At 44.4% G+C, this 20,069-nt stretch overlaps 2 protein-coding genes across 2 annotated transcripts in view; one reads left to right on the top strand and one right to left on the bottom strand.

Annotated features, from left to right (window-relative positions):
- The window catches only part of LOC119812843 (T-cell-specific guanine nucleotide triphosphate-binding protein 2-like), a 113,626-nt gene that overhangs the window by 72,554 nt on the left and 21,003 nt on the right, over positions 1-20,069 (bottom strand). The window lies entirely within an intron of this gene.
- Positions 1,578-14,418, top strand: LOC119812838. Its single transcript, XM_038327817.1, has 3 exons — positions 1,578-1,829; positions 4,300-5,532; positions 9,671-14,418. Exons 2-3 carry the CDS (start codon positions 4,321-4,323, stop codon positions 10,970-10,972), a joined length of 2,514 nt encoding a protein of 837 aa, XP_038183745.1. The 5' UTR covers positions 1,578-1,829; positions 4,300-4,320; the 3' UTR covers positions 10,973-14,418.

The following is a 20,069-nucleotide window of genomic DNA, read 5'->3' as shown; positions in this document are numbered from 1 at the left end:
GGTACTGAGCATCATAGATACCAAAATAGATTCCCTGGATATTTTAGGCATATGGGCCTAGTCTTTTGGTGAAGAAGAGGATAGGATCATATGGGGTAGAGCATGGAGCACAGGTCAAGTTTCCCAGGGAAGAGGCAGTGAACCCTAGAGATGACATAGATTGAATCATGAATGAGCAAAGGGAGATGGTCAATGTGGTATCAGCACAGTGGGTGCTGTGGATGAACACAACACGTATGTCTGCTCATCCCAGATATGGAGCCCATGACAGACCAAGGCACAGACTGAAGAGACTGAGGCCAGCTCGAGCCAGATGAGCGTGGCTCTGGCTGGCTTTGCCCTTAACTCCCATGACCTCTGCAGCACTAAAAACCATTAGATTACATTCCTAAAGCTAGCCACTAAGGTCTATTCCCTTAGATGTCCACTTCCTTCTCCTGAGGCTGACTACCAAAGCCCAGCTATCAGAAACCACTTTGGCTCCCCTAATTAACAGACCCAATTAAAATTAAACACACACTTCATCATAACATGGAGTTTTCCATTTTTTAAAAAGGGAAGGTGTACTGGCTAGAACCAAACCAGAGAGTTCTCTAGGTAAGGTCCTGATTATTGTTAGTCAAAGGATTATGAAGGAAAAAGATAAGACTTTATAATTTTGAGGAGCCAAATGAACTCATACGCTATCTGGGTATGAGAAAGGCTTGATTTTTATAGAGATGTCTAGCAGGCCTCTCAGCCATCCAAGCAAGCGAGTCCTACAAAAGCAGACCTTAGCAGTTACCCTGTTTAATCTTGTGACCTTGTAGAAATAGCTGGATCACTGAAGTATTTTAAAACAATAAGCATTATTTTTAAAGAATAGCTCAATGGTATCAGGAAATGGTCCTTCTCCGGCCAGCTGACAGGGCACATTCTAAGCAGGAGCAACTTCCTCAAGGCTACTAGAAGCTGAATACAATGTTGTTTTTACAGCCACAGTAAATGTATCCTCTAAACATAGTGTTTGCCATCACAGGGGAAATCTTCATGAGTGGCTAGGGAGACCATTCATTCCTCCCCTCCCAGCTCACTTGCCAGGCAGCCTTGTCTGATTGGTGAAGTCTGAGCCAGTGAGAGTGTCTGTCTCAAAGTAAGGAGAATGGTCCTGAGTGACAAGAGCACCTGCACACAGGCATCCACCTACATCGCCCACTGGTGACAGACAGACAATCAACAGGACAGCAGCACAGGGTGCGGGGTTACCGCAAGAGTCTGCAAACGCTGAACCCCAGGATCCCTGGGTGTGAAGGTCAATAGATACCATCATTTGAACAGAGGGTCTTGAGGTGGTGGAGTAAAATGGTCAGTGCCGGGGAGCACAGGATGACATTGGAGTCTGCTACCAAGATCCTAAGCACTCAGGAAACCCTGAATTTGGACTAGGGCCACTTCAGCAGAGCTCCGCCTCCCTGTCTGAAGGAGGATGTAAAACCTATTCCGCTGATTTGTGCAAACCAACCCCCCTAGTTCAAATAATAGAAACCAAACCCTCCCCTGACTGCAGCCCCTCCCTTTAGGGACCAAGCAGGCAGGATTGGAATCTAGGAAGTGCAGACCAGAGAGCAGAGACTGTGAGGGGCAGGATCTGGAAGGAAATCTGGGCAGATCAGCCTTTGCTTCCCAGCTGTTCTGCTCTCCAAAAACACCAGAAACCCAGCACTCTGCATTCGGTCTGGCTGCTGGACATCCCAGCTAAGAAGACACCATAGACAGCTACCCCAGCGACCTTATTCCCAGGGAAGAGGGGACATCACAGGAGGGTCACTCACTTTATCACTGGGGAGCAGGTATGTGAAGGAATGTAAGTGCAGCTTGACCAGAAATCCTCCTTACTTATGACATGGCAGGGGAATTCCTGGTACCAGGGCAGAGGAGCTTGTATTCTGGTTTATTCCACTCAGGGATTCTGGTTTATTCCACTCAGGGATTTTTCACGGTTGGGCCCTTCTCTGTCTTCTGCACCACAGAGGACCCCAGCCCACCAGCGAGGCAGCAACAATCTCTTCTATCTCCTGCACGTTCCTGAGTCTGTTGCTCTTCTGATGAGAGCTTCAGCGTTTGGGGGGGGGGGGGCAGGCTTTGTGAGTAGATTCCTCAGAGTCACTGCTGTAAGCTGTTTGGGGCGGGTTTTGTTCTTGGGGCTGTTTGTTGTTCTCGTTGTTTTGGTTTCTGTTTGAGACTGGATCCCTCTGTGTGCCTCTGGCTGGTCTAGGACATGCAAATCAGGCTGGGCTCAAACTCAGGATCTATCTACCTCTTCCTGCTAGTGCTGAGATTAAAGGTGTGTCCCACCACAACCTCCTATACTATCACTATTTTATTTACCCCACGGGGATAAAATGCTATAATCAGAACGCATGCTGGTATTGCCTGGTGTACAGCGAGTCTGTGAGAAGCCATGACCTGGACCTGGACCACCTGTAGAGTAGGGTTTTGAAGAGGAAGCCTCTAAGTGGTCTTTTTCTCTGGATCAGATCAACTATTTTCCCTGCATTGAGGGAACTATTTCCATGCCAGGGCAGAAACCCCTTTAATGATTACACTACAGAGCTTGGGCTTTTTCCAACCCTTCAGATTGTGTGCCATGCTCAGTACTGACCGTAGGATCATGCAGTCATATACTATTTTGTTGTAAAAAAAATCAGCACATTAATTTCTCTCTCAAACTTTCCATATAGTGGTCAAATATTACCAGGATTTTTTCAGATGTCAAAATTCTCTCTTTTTTTCATTTAATGTGTTTTGGTTTTGAGAACTTCATGCATGAACTCTGCATCTACCTCAGTCCGGGCTTCCTCTCTCCTCACTCTGTCTCTTCCCATCTCTCAATTAGTGATCTATTTTTTAATTATTATCATAATATGTACATGCACATGTGATGGTAGGAACTTTTACATTCAAAAATCTGTGATATTTCATATATAGAAAAACTAGACTTTTTTGTTTCTGAGTCCTTTGATGGAAGTTCAGATTAGTTACATGAAACAAGAACTATTTAGAGCCTAGCATAGGAAATCTACTCATTAATAGCCTTCATTTTATATATTTTTTATTGAATAAAGTACAACACATTTGTTAAATTTGACCAAAGGGAATATAATGTAATTTTTAAAATTCAGTGAACATCAACAGAGTAGACCAGACTGCACCACTGAGTGGTAAATTCTTTCTTATACCACCGTGCTATGAGTGCAGATGCATTGGGTCCTCTGTCAAATGGATTTCCTGCTGTGGGTGTCAGTCGGAAGCTGAAAAGATGCTGCTCCCAGATTCTGGATCTCTTCCACTTTGTATGCTGCATCTTTCCAGGTGTCCCTAAGTGGCACCGTCTCTCACTATTGAATTGCTCACTTGAGCCCTTGACTGGCTCCCATGCTTTCTCCTCGCTTCTGAATTTGAGCTCCTCGTTCCAGCCACAGGTCGGCTGGCAGTTCTCCAGCTGCACCCCAGCGCGCCATCTTTGTCTCCACGCACGAGCTCTCTTCACTCCCGCCCTTTCCATTCACCCAGCCCGCTCCACACAGCATTCGACACCTTGCTTAGATGTTGCTTCCTTTTGAAAATCTTCCATGGCCTTGGGGTTCTATTCTGTGCTTCCCAGCAATCCCACGGATGCCTGGTTCAGATGGTAGCATGTGGGAGACAGGCCAAGAGGCAAATTCTGAGCATCAGACCTCTGTCTGGAAGTTTTGAAGTCAGGGACAGGTCATTCCTGAGAAACGGCAGCCATTTAGAAGTGCAGCTGGGGTGACAACTGCTAGGGGCTCACAAAGGTGCTTGTGTCACCCTGGTTCTGGAACATAACTTGAGACCAAGAACAGTGATGGCCTCAGCATTTTCCCCGCCTTGGCATTGCTTTCTCTGTCTGGGATCTTTTGCACTCTCAAACTGAACTTTAAGAGCTTTTCTGTTTTGGTGAATGATGGCATACCAGACAGAGGTCTTGGGATCATTGCCCAGGCTGACCTCAAACTTGTGATCCATAGCACGACCTCCTTAGTGCTGGTGGTATAGGCCTGAATTTGATCTTGACGAACTAAAAGTGCTTCAAAGAGGAAAATGGTCAAGGGTAAAGGAGTCTTAGTCAAGCCAAAATTTACATCCAGGTCAGAAGTAAATGCAGTTAATTCCTAAACATTTGATTAAAGGGGGGAAAGACCCCATTTGTAATGTGGACAGTTACAGGGACTCTGCTTTCTCATTGGCTTGCTCTTTCTGACCTAATTCTTTGACCTTCCTGGTTCTTTCCTCCCTTAGCACCATCAACTGTTACCAGCCATGGGTCAGACCTCCTCTTCTACACCCCCTCAGAAGGAGGAGCCTGATTTGACCTCCAGCCTCGACACAAATCTTCAAAATTTCAAGATGGAAACCAAGATCCTGTCTCAGGAATTAACCACCTTGATTGGATCATACCTAAAGGACGGGAACCTGCGGGGAACAGTTTCTGCCATTAGAGATGCTCTGAGTGACATTGAGAAAGCCCCACTGAACATCGCAGTGATGGGAGAGATTGGGGCTGGAAAATCCAGTCTCATCAACGCTCTACAGGGAGTGGGGCCTGATGAAGAGGGTGCAGCTGCTTCCACCGGAGTGATATGTACCACCACTGAGAGAAAACCATACCCATACTTCAAGGTTCCCAGTGTGACACTATGGGACCTGCCAGGCATTGGGTCCACTGCCTTCCAGCCACATGATTATCTGAAGAAAATCAAGTTTGAGGAGTATGACTTCTTCATTATTGTCTCTTCTGGACGCTTTAAACACAATGATGCAGAACTAGCCAAAGCCATTGTGCAAGTGAATAGGCATTTCTATTTTGTTCGAACCCACACAGATCATGACCTAATGGTTCAAAAACAGTGTAGTCCTCAGAGATTCAATAGAGAGAACACGTTAAAGCAGATTCGAAATTCCATCTCAAGTATACTTAAGGAAGTGACCCAGCAGGAGTCTCCAGTCTTCTTAGTCTCTAACTTTGATGTGTCTGATTTTGACTTCCCAGAGCTGGAGGCCACCCTTCTGAGGGAGCTCCCAGCCCACAAATGTCACATCTTCATGCTCACTTTGTCAGTTGTTACGCAGTCTTCCATAGACCAGAAGAGAGACACATTGAAACAGGAGGTCTGGAAGGAATCCGTAATGCCAAGGGCATGGGTCCCCATATCATTTAAGGGCTTGACCAAAAATGACATACAGTTATTGGAAGAGACTTTGAACCTCTGCAGATCCTCCTTTGGCCTGGATGAGGCATCCCTGGAAAACATTGCTGAGGATTTGCACGTGGCCCTGGATGAACTCAAGGAAAACATTAATTCTCCAAATTTGCTCTCAGAAGAGCAGGGTAAATCCTTAACAGATAAACTTTCAGAGTACATTAGCCATTCTTACTTTTCAAAGATTTTGCACTTGCAAAATTTCTTCATTGACACCGTGGCAAATGATGTTAAATTTCTTCTTAGCAAAGAAGAGCTTTTCACAGGGAAGGTAAGTTCATTTCAACTCTAAAGCCTCTCTATATTGGGAGGCATCAGAGCAACAAAAAAGTGTTTTCCACAGTTGTTCCAGGAAGAAACTTTACTGTACTTTGTTGACATGGTTCACGGTGACTCTGATGATATTGTCAAGTCTGTTTTCTGCACCTGTTGAGATCTTATGGTCTCTCTGGTTGAGACTGTTGCAGGATGCACTCGTAAGGTTTCCCCCTACAAATCGTCTCATTACTGTAGTGTTTATTTGCTTTGTTTTAGACAAAATTTTCTATTAGATGGAATCCTCCTTGTCAGCTTGCTTTTGTTTCCTATGCTATGGGGACCCTACGTCCTGATGTTCTGATGAAGTTTATCATATACACTTACCTTTAGGAGTTTCAAAATCTCCTTCTTATATCAAGCTCATTGGCCATTTGAGTTGGTTTTTGCATAGGGTGAAAGACAAGGGTCATGTTTTAGTCTTGCCTGATGTTCAGTTTGCCCAGTTCTGCTTGTCGAACACTGTGCCCTTTGTGCAGTATTAGTTTTGGAAGCCTCACTGAGACGTTGATTGGCTGTAGGTGCCCCCAGGTGACTGTACATGTATGCAGACATTTCTGGGTCCTCTATTCTGCTCAGTTGGTTAATCCATGGACCTGTTTCCATTCCATTGTTTTACTGTTTAGTGCGGCTCTGAAATATTCCTGGAAGCAAATATTTTGATTCCTCCTCGCCCTGTTGTTTTTGACCAATACTGTTTGGGCTATTTGCAGTCTTTTGTGTTTCCATATATATTTTATGATTCCACAGTCTAGTTCTATTTTAAATGACAGTGATGTTTTAGATGAGATTTAATTGGGTCTGAACATTACTATGTAAAGTGTGAACACTTTGACAACACTTTATGTTTATAAGCTATAAAAATGGGACTATGAGCATCTTTTGTAGCCTTGTTTGAGATTTCTTTCATGAGTGTTTTGTGATCATTGTTCAATGCTTTCCACTCATTGATTAATTATTGAAATTTTATTGCTCCCTTTCTTTTCTTTCCTTTTTTCTTTCCTTTCCTTTGCTTTTATTTTTCTTTTTCTCCTTTTCTTCCTACCTGCTGTGTGTGTCTATCTCTGTCTATTATAAATGGACTTTCAAGGTTTCTTTCAAAATTTCACATTTCTGACTTACTAAGTAAAATCTTACATTTTAATTCATCAGTATTATCTTAAATCTTGATGAGGTTTTTTTTCTTGTTTCTTATATTGATTTGGTTCACATACAACATAATGGGTTATATCATGGCATTTCCATACAAGTGTGCCATTATAATTCTCATTCATTCTGATATGTTCTTATTCATTCATATGTTCTTACTCATTACCCTCCTGCCCTCCACCATGCCCTTGTGCTTGTCTGGCTAGCTCCTTTTTCCCCACAGAGTCCCTTCTTCTCCTTCTTATCATATAGACTCTATTACTCACCCTATGCATTTCCTCCTTTAACATTTCTTCTTCTTCTCATCTGCTGGACTTTTGGTCATTGTTTTCAAAGTGTTTAGAAAGAATTTTATCCAATTCAATTTCTTCAGAATCTTTTATTAGGGAATTATGATCCTTTCTATGTATTACTGCCTTGGCCATTTTTAATAATTCTTGTGTTCTATGTAACAATTCTTGCTTCCCAGTAGAAATCTCTACTACTTAAATAGGATATCTGTACTAGGCAACGTCTCCACAAAATGCGTCTTAGGAGTTTGGCTTGTTATGTGATGTTGGGTTTATTTCCAGCTGATCATCACAGTGTAGGTGCTATGTCTTCATTCTGGTGGCAATTAGTGAGTTTTGTCTCAGTTCATCCCATGTCAGAATTGTAGAGAACCATTGTCTCAGCTGGTCACACGGGCCTGGGGACTCTCATGCATTACAAGCAACTGTAACATAAATAGTACAGTGTAAGCAATGCATCCTACATGAATTTATATTCATTTCTGTAACCACAATGACCAGGAGTTCCTAAACATTGCTCTTATTTGTCAATCAGTTGTGGGCAGAGTTCCAGCACTGGAGAGGCAGGTAGACCACTAGGACTCATACTACATACATGTGCACTAGCACACACGCATGCAGCTTCACACACAACATCTCAAGTTACTCACCTGAGAGTTTTGATATTTTCATATATTACTCTGAATGACTGTAGGATCTGTATTGATGTGCCCCTGCCCCCTTTCCCTTACTGTTGTTGATGACTTGGCTTCCAACAAGGTGACTGGCAGAATCACAAACAGAATTCTGTATACCTGAAGCTCCTATATTAAATTATATCATATGCCAGAATATTAGAGCAACATGAAGCCAGTCTCTCATGACTGCCTGCATTTATCTTCTGTTCCAACTGCAATCGCAAAGCCCTGTCTGTGTTTCTAACATCAGAGGAAAAAGATACAAGTGTAGATCTGCACCTTCTCCCAGAGCTCTGGTATCTTTAGGATCAGAATTGATAAACGTGGATCTACACGCAAAGCTATCATGAAGCTTGGTTTTGTACAATTCATGAATTAAAAAGATCTTTAATATCCTTGTAAGATTATAATAAACTAGGATTATGTGACAGAAACTGGATGTGACCTATAAAGTTCAAAATATGAAATCTGTGGCCATTTAAGGGAAGCACATGTGGTTTCCTAACAGAAACCTGTCTGAGCTTAACCCATCTCTTCTGCCTTAAGAACTGAGTCTTTGTTGGGGAAGGGGTTTGATGGGAATTCAGTTCTTCAGGTTTATTAAGTTTAAGAAAATGAGGACACTTTTTTGTGTGTTTGTGTATCCTCTTTAATATCTCCCTCCCTCCCTCCCTCCCTCCCTCCCTCCCTCCCTCCCTCCCTCCCTCCCTCCCTCCCTCCCTCCCTCCCTCCTCCCCCCCCTCTCTCCACAGTTTGGGTTTTTTTTGGTAGTTGTTTGGTTGGTTGTTTGTTTAGAGACGAAACACTAAAAAACAGGGACACATGCGAAATTTGCTTACCACTGAAGCTGTCCCCAAACCCCTGTTGAAAATAAGGAGTAACATGATATCTTCTTACTAATAATTTTAAAAAATATATCCATCTTAAGTTGTTAAACAAGCACATCCTTCATGTTAAGTATAGCCCGCATTAGTCCCTTTGTTCCTGAGACAGTTTCTCTTCCCCTTTCATGCCATACATACGTATGTAACTATGTATCTATATACATATGTAACTATGTATCTGTATACGGATGTAACTGTATCTATATACGTATGTAACTATGTATCTACATACATATGTAACTATGTATCTATATACGTATGTAACTATGTATCTATATACGTATGTAACTATGTATCTACATACATATGTAACTATGTATCTATATACGTATGTAACTATGTATCTATATACATATGTAACTATGTATCTATATAAAATCTAAGATTCATGAATAACAAAATATATTTCTCTTTCTGAGGCTGGTTTAATGACTTAAAACAACTATCTCCAGATACATCTGCTTTCCTACAAATGGCATAGTTTCCATCTTCTTTATGGCTAGAACAAAGTCCTTTACACCTGGGTAGTGATGTCTCCACCCCTCTGTGGGGCACATAATGAATCTTGCCCACTCCCCACCTCATGTCCCTTCTCCCTTCATTCACACTCCTCCCAAGAGAAGCCAGAAGAGCTGTGCTAAGGGAGCAGAGGGCATAAGGCCTAAGAGCAATGCTTGTGAGCTCACAAGAGGCAGGGATCCTTTCCAGGAGAGATGCTGCTGGAGGACTTGCTGTGCTGCTCAACTCTGCCCATAGGGTTCGACATTGCATGGATGGTAACTTTCAAAAGAGTAAACAGAATTTGAAGATAATCGTAGATAAGATATAAACACAAGGGATGGTAATTGCATGGAAAAAGTGGACCTTGAATCAGACAGCAAGGAAAGAGGGAAGCCATCGGAGAAGTAGAGCCTGAGTAGGAGGGCATTTACCATTCGGCCAGAAATCAAGGCAGCAGCCAGGGACAGAGAGAAGGGGGTGTCCACCTCTAAAGGGCACAGAGGATGAAGTCCTGCTTTACCACAGCAGCAAAGCCCTAGGCCCTGCTCTGCTGCACTCATAATTGTAATGTCTCTCTTGTCTCCTCTCTTCAGCATCTTCTCCTGGAAACAGCTGCATGCAAGCCTTCCAGACCCTCTCCTTCAACGGCTCAGCTTTTGGCATCCAGCTTTGAAAAATTTTTTAAGAACTTCAAGAAGGAAAGTAAAATCCTCTCTGAGGAAACCATCACCTTGATTGAATCCCACCTGGAGAATAAGAACCTCCCGGGAGCGGTTTCTGCAATCAGCAGTGCTCTGAGAAACATCGACAGAGCCCCACTGAACATCGCAGTGACGGGAGAAACAGGGGCAGGCAAATCCAGCTTTATCAATGCCCTGAGGGGAGTGTGGGATGAAGAAGAAGGTGCAGCTCCCACTGGGGTAGTAGAGACAACCATGAAGAGAACTCCATACCCCCACCCAAAGCTTCCCATGGTGACAATATGGGACCTGCCTGGGATTGGATCCACATCGTTCCCTCCCCAAAACTACCTAACGGAAATGAAGTTTGGTGAGTATGACTTCTTCGTCATCATCTCGGCTACTCGCTTCAAAGACACTGATGCCCATCTGGCCAAAGCCATTGCCAAGATGAATACAAAGTTCTACTTTGTCCGAACCAAGATAGATCAAGATGTAAGTAATGAACAGAGGAGTAAACCTAAGACTTTCAATAGAGACAGTGTCTTAAAGAAAATCCGAGGTGACTGTTCAAGGCACCTCCAGGAGACTCTCTCCAGTGAGTCCCCAGTTTTCTTGGTCTCTAACTTTGATGTGTCCGACTTTGACTTCCCAGAGCTGGAGACCACCCTACTGAGAGAGCTCCCAGCCCACAAGCGCCATATCTTCATGCTGTCCTTGCACAGTGTTACTGAGACTGCCATTGACCGGAAGAGGGATTTCCTGAAACAGAAGATCTGGCTGGAGGCCTTGAAGGCCGGAGCTTGGGCCACCATTCCATTTGGGGGCTTGGTCCTAGATAAGATCCAGAAGGTAGAGGAGACCTTGGACCTCTACAGGTCTTACTTTGGACTGGATGATGCCTCACTGGAAAATATTGCCAAGGATTTTAACGTGTCTGTCAATGAAATCAAAGCACACCTTAAGTCTCTCCATTTGCTAACAAGGACCAATGACATGTCCTTAGAAGAAAAACTATGGAAATACATTGAATATATTTCCTCTGTTACTGGGGGTCCACTTGCCACAGGCCTTTACTTTAGAAAGACTTTCTATTTGAAAAATCTCTTCATTGATACCGTGTCAGGTGATGCCAAGACTCTTCTCAATAAGGAGTTTTTATCAGAGAAGCTGACTGACCCCCCAGAATACTGGGAAGCAGCGATGGAGCTATGAAGCACTTACCTTCAGGCTGGCTTTGGTCACTGACTTATGAGCTACTTTGAAGCAGCAAACATTTTCCATGAAAGACCAGAGGATTCACCTTTTTCAGAGACTGTGGCAAGCTGAAGAATAGTAATCAACCATGTAAAAACATATGGGAAAAACTGTCTCCCACTAAAATATCATGTATGAGAACACATGGGTGTATACAAGTAACTTGGAATATCCTTCTGGAATTAACCTTGGATCTTTTGTCTCACGGAGATTTTCCAGGCATTGGCAAACTCTCCTAAGATGAAGACAGTGTTTCCTGCCTTGATGACTTTTTTTTTGAGTTTTATGAAGCACAAGGAGCTGGTTCCCAGCGTACATCTCCACATGAAGTGGTATCTCCTGGACACAAGAGCTACCTGGTAGATGATCTTGGGACCATCTTCTATGCTCCTCCAGGAGGAGCTGAGTAACACACAGATGGGTGGACATATCTGCAGGTTCTTTTGGTTCTTGGAAACAAGGAAATTTCATTCCATCCTTCATCAGTCAACCTGTGTGAGTTCAGAATTCAGGTTGTAGGCAAAGTAAACACTAATTAAATTGTCTCTCCTTGGGGGTAAGGTCACTCCAAGACATTACCTTACTACTTTAATGTCTAGGAGACTTTGTTGGTGGTTAGCCTCACTTGAGTTGCTGCCCAGTTTCTTCATCTACAGCATCCTTTGAGACCCAGTGTCTTTTTTGGGCATCTAACATCACCCTTTGTTAAAATCCCAGTGTTACTTTCTGTATGTAGACCTGTCCTTCTAGAAGGAAGGTAAGGAGTCATGCATGGGATCCAATGTGCAGAAAACCAGCATGCACATTTTAGCTCTGCATTAGGGCTCTTCGGAGAAAAGGAAGCAATATATCATATCCATATCTTCTTATTGCTGGATCTATATAGTATTAGAATTAATTCCTTTTGTGACACAGTGTGCTAAACACCTGACAGAAACTGCTGAAGAGAAGAAAGGTTTCATCTGGCTCACAGTTTCAGAGAATTACCCTCTGTCATAATAGAAGGGGCATGGGAAGGAAAACACTCAGTGTAAGAGAAGATGGTGAACATGGTGGCAGAGAGCTAGGAGACAGCAAGGAGGAGGAGTATCAAAGTACTGGCTCTCGTGACCTGCTTCCACCACCTAGGCCCTCCCTCCTAAAGGCTCAACAACATCCCAAAAGATAATGCCATGTTGGAAACTGGGTGATTAACACCAGGGTCTGTGGTGGCCTTCAAACCAGAAAACTATCACATCCTCAACTTACCGCGTCTCTCTCCTCAACTTCCTCTCCTCCTTTCTCTCCTTTCCCTCTTCCTCCTCTTGTTCTTCCTTCTCTTCCTCTTTCCGTCCTCTCCCCCTTCCTTCTTCTCTTCTTCGATTCTCTCTCTGCTTCTCTCCCTGCCTCCGTCTCTCATTGGCTCACTCAGCTGTGAGACTTGCCAAGTACAGCAGCTACAGGGCAGCCTTGCAGCCCAGAAATCTTGGGAGGAGTTGATATTACAGCTTCTGGCCAAACAGCAAGAATTCTTTCCTCTCCTTCCCAGAGGGTGTCAAGGTTTGTTTTGTTTTTGTTATCTCTAAGGTCTTCAGTTGGTCAGCCCGGGCATTTGCAGTAGAGTCATCTGAAGTATTCAAAGTATTCAAAGCCTCCTGCTTTAAAATTTAATCTCATCTTAAATTTACTTTCACAATAACATCTACAGTGGTGCTTGGTAATTACTTGGGCACTGTCTTAGATAGGGTCTCTATTGCTGTGAAGACAGAGGTTCAGTCCATTATCATCAAAGTGGGACGCGGTGACAGGCAGACAGACAGGGTGCTGGAGAAGGAGCTGAGAGTTCTGCATCTTGACCAGCCAACAGCAGAATGAGTCTATGTCCCACACCAGGTGTAACTTGAGAATAAAAGCCAGCTCCCCACAGTGACACATTTCTTCCAACAAGGCCACCCTCCTAATAGTGCCACTTCCTATGGGGGGGGCCATTTTATTTCAAACCACCATGGGTACCATCACATTGACAAGATGCTATGTAAAGTTAATTTCCTCAAACCCCATAATTACCCTAATCCACTTTATACCAGCAGGTACATATAGTTACATGGTTACAGTTACAATTGTACTCTTTTGTGAGATGCAGTGTGACAACTTTACTCAAATAAACAACGCATAATCATCCAATCTGGAGAGATGGCTCTGTAGTTAAGAGCACTGACTGCTCTTCCAGAGAATCTAGATTCAATTCCCAGCATCCACCATGACAACTCATAACTGTCTGTAACTCCAGCTCCACAGAATCCAGCACCCTCACCCAGACACGCATGCCGGTAAAACACCAATGCACATCAAATGGAAACAAACAAATAATTTTTTAAAATCTGGGGTGTCAGGCTTCCATATTCTTAGACATATTAAAATTATGGTGATTAACAGGCAATACTTTCCAACGTTAACGAGTACATGGAACAGTAGATGCTGACCAGTTCAAGGACAGTCATCTGACTGTCTCTGTTCTGCTGATTTGTAAAGAGCTTAATAGACTGTTTTAAACAAGAATCTCTGTGCTGCACTGCAGCATGCTAGAACACGCTCCTTCCCTTTAACCCTTTGGTACCTGTTATCCAAACTCTCTCTGCTCCTCTACCCATTTTCCCAGTTTCTAGGAATCACTGTTCTACACTCAGATCAACCATTAGTGTCCCACTGCAGGTGAGCAGAATTAGTAACTTCTTCTCTCTCTGCCTCATTGTCTTTTGAGACACCAGCTGCTGAGCTGTCTGTTCCTGAGGCCACTTACCTGCTGCCTCTGTGTCATGTCATGAGAACACCCAGGGCCCAGTCTCAGAGCCTTTAATCTATTTCTGTGCTTTCAGCAGTAATAGTCACGGGGAAAAAGCCATTATAGTGTATGTATCAGGGGAAGCTGTCAGCAGAGATGTCTGTCTGAGGATGGAAGCTTTCTGTCCTATATGTGGGAAATGTTTCGATACATCACAGATTTGTGCGTTATGGTTTATATTGATTTTCAAATTGACTGGACCTAGAGTCACCTTGGAGCCAAATCTCTGGGAATGTCTTTAAGGGATTATCTCAATTAAACTTAACTAATTGATTAACTAATTAACTTGATTAACTAATCAAGATGGAAAGACCCACCTTAAATGTGGGCAGCGCCATTCCCTAGGCTGGAGCCCTGAACTGCATTAAATGGAGAAATCCAGGTGAGCACCAGCGTTCATCTCTCTCTGCTCCCTGAGTGTGGATGTGATGTGATCAGCTGCCTTCCCATCACAGTGGACTGTAGCCTTGAACTGTGAACCAAAATAAACTCCTTCTCTCTTAAAATGTTTTTGCCAGGGTATTTTATCCCAGCATCAGAAAAAAATCACTATTACAGGTAACTGACCAGTTGAGCAGTGGTGGCACACACCTTTAATCCCAGCACTTGGGAGGCAGAGCAGGCGGATCTCTGTGAGTTCAAGGCCAGCCTGGTCAACAGAGCAAGATCTAGGTATCCAGGGCTGTTACACAAACAAGCCCAGTCTTAGTTAGGGTTCTTTTGCTGTGAAAAGACACCATGACCACGACAATTCTTAAAAAGAAAACATTTTTATTGTGGCGGTTCACTTCCAGCTATAGAGGTTCAGTTGATTATCATAATGGCAGGGAGCATGGTAGCATGCAGGCGGACTTGGTGTTAGAGAAGTAGTTTGCAGGCAACAGAAAATGGTCTGAAAGTCACACTGAGGGAAGGCTGAGCAAAAGAGACCTCATAGCCCACCTCCACAATAACACACTTCCTCCAACAAGGCTATACCTACTCCAATGAAGCCACAACTTCTAATAGTGCCACTCCCCATAAGCTTATGGGGGTCAATTACTTCAAACTACCACAAACTATGTTACAAAAAGACATAAAACAAACAAAAAGAAACAAAATAAGTAACTGCCCATCTATCATCAACTACCTTTGAGTTTCTACCCACTCAGCCTGTGGTGTATGCAAACTTCCAGTCTGTTTATCCTATGTGTGGAAGTGATGTGTGAATCGTGTGGCGTGGACGAGCATGAATCCTGCCTACAGTTTCTCGGACATCAGAATGCTGTACTCAGTGCTAAATCTTAGAACTGTCCAAGGAAACCAGTGGTTGAACACATGAAGCAAAAGGCAATAGGAAGAAAGTCCTCGGACATTCCAGAACTGGACAACAGAGAAATAACTGGTCTTCACATTTATCAGCTATGTGCTTTCACCTGTATGTCTACAGTGAAGGCATGATTAGACAGAGCAATCTTACTGTCACAGCAGGACGTCGGAAGCTCCAGTTCCAAGTGTCTCACACAGCAGAGAGGTGTGCCAAGGTCTTTCTGCACATTGGTCCTCATCCTAAGCAATAAGCAATCTTTGATTTTTTTCCCCCATCAGTCCAGCAATGTACAGAAACGAGCTCTACATTTTTTTCTGCTCCTGTCCCTTCCTCTCCCCTTCCCTTCAACCCTCTCCCATGGGCCACATGCTCCAATTTACTCAGGAGATCTTGTCTTTTTCTACTTACCATGTACATTAGATCCATGTATGCTTCTCTTAGGGTCCTCATTTTGTCTCGATTCTCTGGGATTGTGATTTGTAGACTGGTTTTCTTTGCTTTATGTCTAAAAGGCACTTATGAGCAGAGAAAATGTATAGCTCAGTAAAATCAATAAAAATGCAAAAAACTTTAAAACTATTAATATATTTCAGATTTGCTCATCAGCAAGGTGATTTTTGTTAGTTCTTTTGGGTGCTTTATCTGAATATATATTATGAAATGTCTTGAGATTCAACTCAAATATAAATCTAAAATAAAGAAAAGAAAAGAATATGATTGAAGCTGGACGGACACTCAGGAAGTAGGAGTGGATCTGGGAAGAGTTAGGGAGAGAGTGTGCACGAATATGATCAAAATGCATTGCACGCATGAAATACTCAAAGATCTAATAAAAACTGTACTTTATAAGAAATTATGGAAACAGAGTAAATGGGGAAAAACAGAATAGTTTTGTTTTAAGAAGGAGAGACAAACATGTTTGTGGCCCATTAGTCCTTTCTTCCTGACTGGAGCCAGTTCTATTGCCCTGCCTCCTCGTGAAGAGGGAGCTTATCTTCTTGGAGATTTCCTCCAAGAAGCTCAGGCCCAGGCTTCCCTTCCATCAGTTTGGGGCGCAGTTTTGAAAGTTATGAACGGAAGCAGTTTGGGTTCAGAAACAATTTATTACAGAAACCCTCACCCTGGTCTGCTGATGTGTGTGACACAGATAATTAAACTGACAGGAGGGGCTGGAGGGATGGCTCCGTGGTGAAGAGCACTGGCTGCTCCTCCAGAGGACCCAGGTTCAATTCCCAGCACCCACATGGTGGTCTGGCTTGGTCTTTTGTCTTTCTGCTCATTCAATTCTTGTCAAAGCCAAGGAACAAACACTGCAATTCCCTGGATGACTTAATGTTATACATAGAGTTCCAGGATGCCAGGGAAAAGGACTGAGATTTTGACTCAAAAATTCAAGATAGACAGAAACAAAGACAGACAGAGGAAAGGCAGACAGATGAAAGGGAGAGAGAAGGGGAGGCAGAGCCAATGTTGGGTACCAAGGGAAGTCACAATGACGACTGAGATACTGCCTTGGAGGTGCTTGTGCCGACCCTCACCCCTTTCCTGCTTGAGTGGGAGGAAGTCAGGCACAGAGAAGCAGGGGTGACATTGCAGCACAAGAGAGAGGAGATCCGGCAGTGTGATGGGCAGGATTTGTGCTCAGGGCTCCAGAGCAAGGCTCTGGCCAATGCAGGGTTGCATGAGACACCTGGGTCCTGTCCTGCCTAGCCTGTCTCCTTCAGCATAAGACACAGGCTCAGCGCTGTGCTCCACTCCTGTTCCTCTGTATTCAGATTTGCAGGGAGAGCTTCCAGTAATTACCAAACAGCAGAGGGGATAACAGAGCTGCCCTGGCCTTCTGAAGGAAACGTGGCTCCTTGTGCCCTGCACCTGCTTTTCCTAGAAGTCCCCAACCCATCCCACTTCCATCTTGGAAATATCACGAGTGTTACTGCTGCTTTGACATGGTGAACCCAGTCTCTGGCTCCATCCAGAAGACAACCATTCACTGAATGATTCTGAACTCTTAGGAAATTGAGCTCCCCCTCCTACCCCAGCTCAGCACCCCTTTCCTGTCAGCCTCCTGCATACTGACTGGAGACCACTTCTCCTCTTTCTGGATGAAATCGTCTCTCCTGTGAAGATGGTCAAGTGGAGGAAGCAGTCGAGAAGAAAGGAAGCTTGCCAGGGAGCAGGTTGGGTGAGGTGTGCAATCATCCGAGGGGCAGCTCCGGGAATAATATTGTCCCGGGGAAGATGATGTAAACTAGGAAGATGGGGTCCAGGTGGGGATTCTACACAGTCAGACTCAGGAAGGCCTGACCCATGGGCTGAACTGTGATCATCTCTGGGCAGGATATGCAGAGTAAGAGTTAGGCTCCGCCCCTCTGAGAGGGATGAGGAACTGACTGAACATGCAAAAAATTTCCAAAACTAGGAATCAAACCAGCACTCACTGCAGGCCCCACCCCATAGGGCCATGGGCACAAAGAGCCCAGGGGTAGAAATTGCAGAACAGAGAAGGAGCTTTCGATGGACAGGATCTGGAAGGAAATCCAGAAAGATCGGAGAACTCTCAGTTCCTGCTCTGTCTGGGGCTCTGGATGGCATAGGAGGACCTAAGAACTTCACAGTTCACCACACAGTGGACCCTGTGTGAGCTCAAGCTACTTCCTTAGAGAGAGGGGGTGACCCTTCAGGAGGAAAGCGGCATCTGGCAACAGTCATTTCAGTAGAGGTAAGTAGAAGGTTTCTGCTATTTTTCTTACTCATTTCATTGACAAAGACAACTTAAAAACAAGAGTTTATTATTGTTTGTGGTTTATAAGGAGTTACTGTCTGTCTTAGTTACTTTTCTATTGCTCTGATAAAACACCATGACCACTTGCAAAAGAAAGCGTTTGATTGGGGGCTTATATCCACAAGAAGCCGGCAGGGAGAGCTAAATGCAAATGCTATAGACTTTTGAAACCCACTCCCAGTGACATGACTTTTCAACAAGGCCACACCTTCTAATCCTTCTCAAACATCCCACCAACTGTATTCAAAGTCTTCCAGCCTAGGACCCTTGGGAGCCATTCTCATCCAAACCAGCACACAGCCCAGGGTGGCACCAAGGTGGGAAAGCAGGAGCATGCGACATCACGTCTGCAGTCAGGAAAGAGAGAGCAACAAATGCCAATGGTGGTGATTCATTCTTTCTCTGCCCTTAGTCCAGGAAATGGTGCCCTCCACAGTCAGAGTGGGTCTTACTACTGTCAATAAACCTCCCTAGAAATACAACCACAGATACAACCAGAAGTTTGCTCTCTACATAATTTTGAAGCCAATAAGATGACAGCAAAGATTCACCATTACAACCCTGTGCGCTGGATGACATGAAATTCATCCCCTGGCACCAGGCCAGGAAAGCTGGAGGTCTGGGTTATTCCACTCAGGAGCTCACAACAGGGCCCCTCTGATGTTCTTCTTTTTAAAGATTTATGTAGTCGTTTTGTGTGTATGAGTGCTATGTCTGCATGTATATATGTGCGCCACATGCAAGCCTTGTGTCCGCAGAGGGAATGGGAATCAAAGTAGGCTGTGAGGCCCCGTGTGGGTGCTGGGAATTGAACCTGGGTGCTGGGCAAGGGCAGCCAGTGCCCTAGCCTCTTTGCCAACTCTCCACCTTGCGGTGGTCTTCTGTGCCAACTAGCATACTCTGTTTCCTGTTTATACTCATCTATCACAGCAGTGAGGAGGTGAATATCCCTTCTATGTGCCTACACTCACTTCTTGGGTCTTCTGATGGGGCTCATGTCATGTTATTTCATTTGTATTTTAATAAATAAAGCTTGCCTGAAGATCAGAGAGTAAAACAGTTCCACTGGTCAGCCCTACAGACCAGGCAGTGGTAATATACACCTTTAATCCCAGTAGCCAGACTAGTTGCCATAGAAGCCGGGTGGTGCATGCCTTTAATCCCAGTGGTGCACACCTTTAATGCCAGCCCGAGTGGAATATAAAATGGGAAGAGACAGCTTACAGACACAGTCTCATTCTGAGATTTCTGGAGGCAGGATCGCCATTTCAGACTGAGGTCGAGGTGAAAGCCGGTGGCTGTTTTTCTGCTTTTCGGATCTTCAGGTTGAACCCCAATATCTGTCCCTGAGTTTTTATTAATTGTGCTTCAGGCTCAGTTTGGGGGGAACAAAGTAGAATGTGCTCCACAGACCTAAGGCTATTCTACTGTAACCTCACTTTCCCTAGAGGGTTAAAGCCACTGTTAGACCCACACAGACAATGCTCCTGTTGTGACATTTCACTTCTATTTTAATATATAAAACTCGCCTATATTCTGCCCTGCCACAGGCTGATGCGGGAGATTTGAAATAACCCAAAATAGTCCTTTTTTAATAAATCAGTTTTAATAAAAGGAGAAAGAGGGACACTTACAAAGCCAAGGCTCCAGCGAAGCAAAGGGTCAAGCGGGGGGGGGGGGGGGGGGGGGGGGAACAGGGCGTCTCTCTCCTACCCGGTTCTTTTTAAAGGTACCCCTCTCCCCTGGGGCAGCCATGCCCCTGAACGCAGGGATTGGGCCAGCTGCCCCAACAATAGGCCAAAGCAGCTTCCTTATTAACCATTGCTAATAAAACATATCCACGATGTACAAAGGGGAATCCCACATCATACCTTGGTTATCCTGAAAGTATGAGAACTCTCGAGCCCCTCACCCACACGAGCCCCTCACCCACCTCTCATGGAAGGGGAATCTCAAGCTAGGGTTGAAAGATGGCGCTGTCTGCGCACCCTTCCAGTTTGACTCAGCTCAAGTATTTGATCTGCATTGAGAAGCCAGCTCCACAGTCAGGTACAGACCCGTCCCTCTGTACACTACGTGAATGCAGTGGGAACTTCCCAAATTCCCGTTTTTTCCAGTTTCCCGTACATACCCTGCGCGCCAC

This window comes from Arvicola amphibius, chromosome 4 (assembly GCF_903992535.2).
Source record: "Arvicola amphibius chromosome 4, mArvAmp1.2, whole genome shotgun sequence".
Taxonomy (NCBI): domain Eukaryota; kingdom Metazoa; phylum Chordata; class Mammalia; order Rodentia; family Cricetidae; genus Arvicola; species Arvicola amphibius.
Note: the sequence above shows the minus strand (reverse complement) of the source record. Positions and strands in the feature narration are given on the sequence as shown.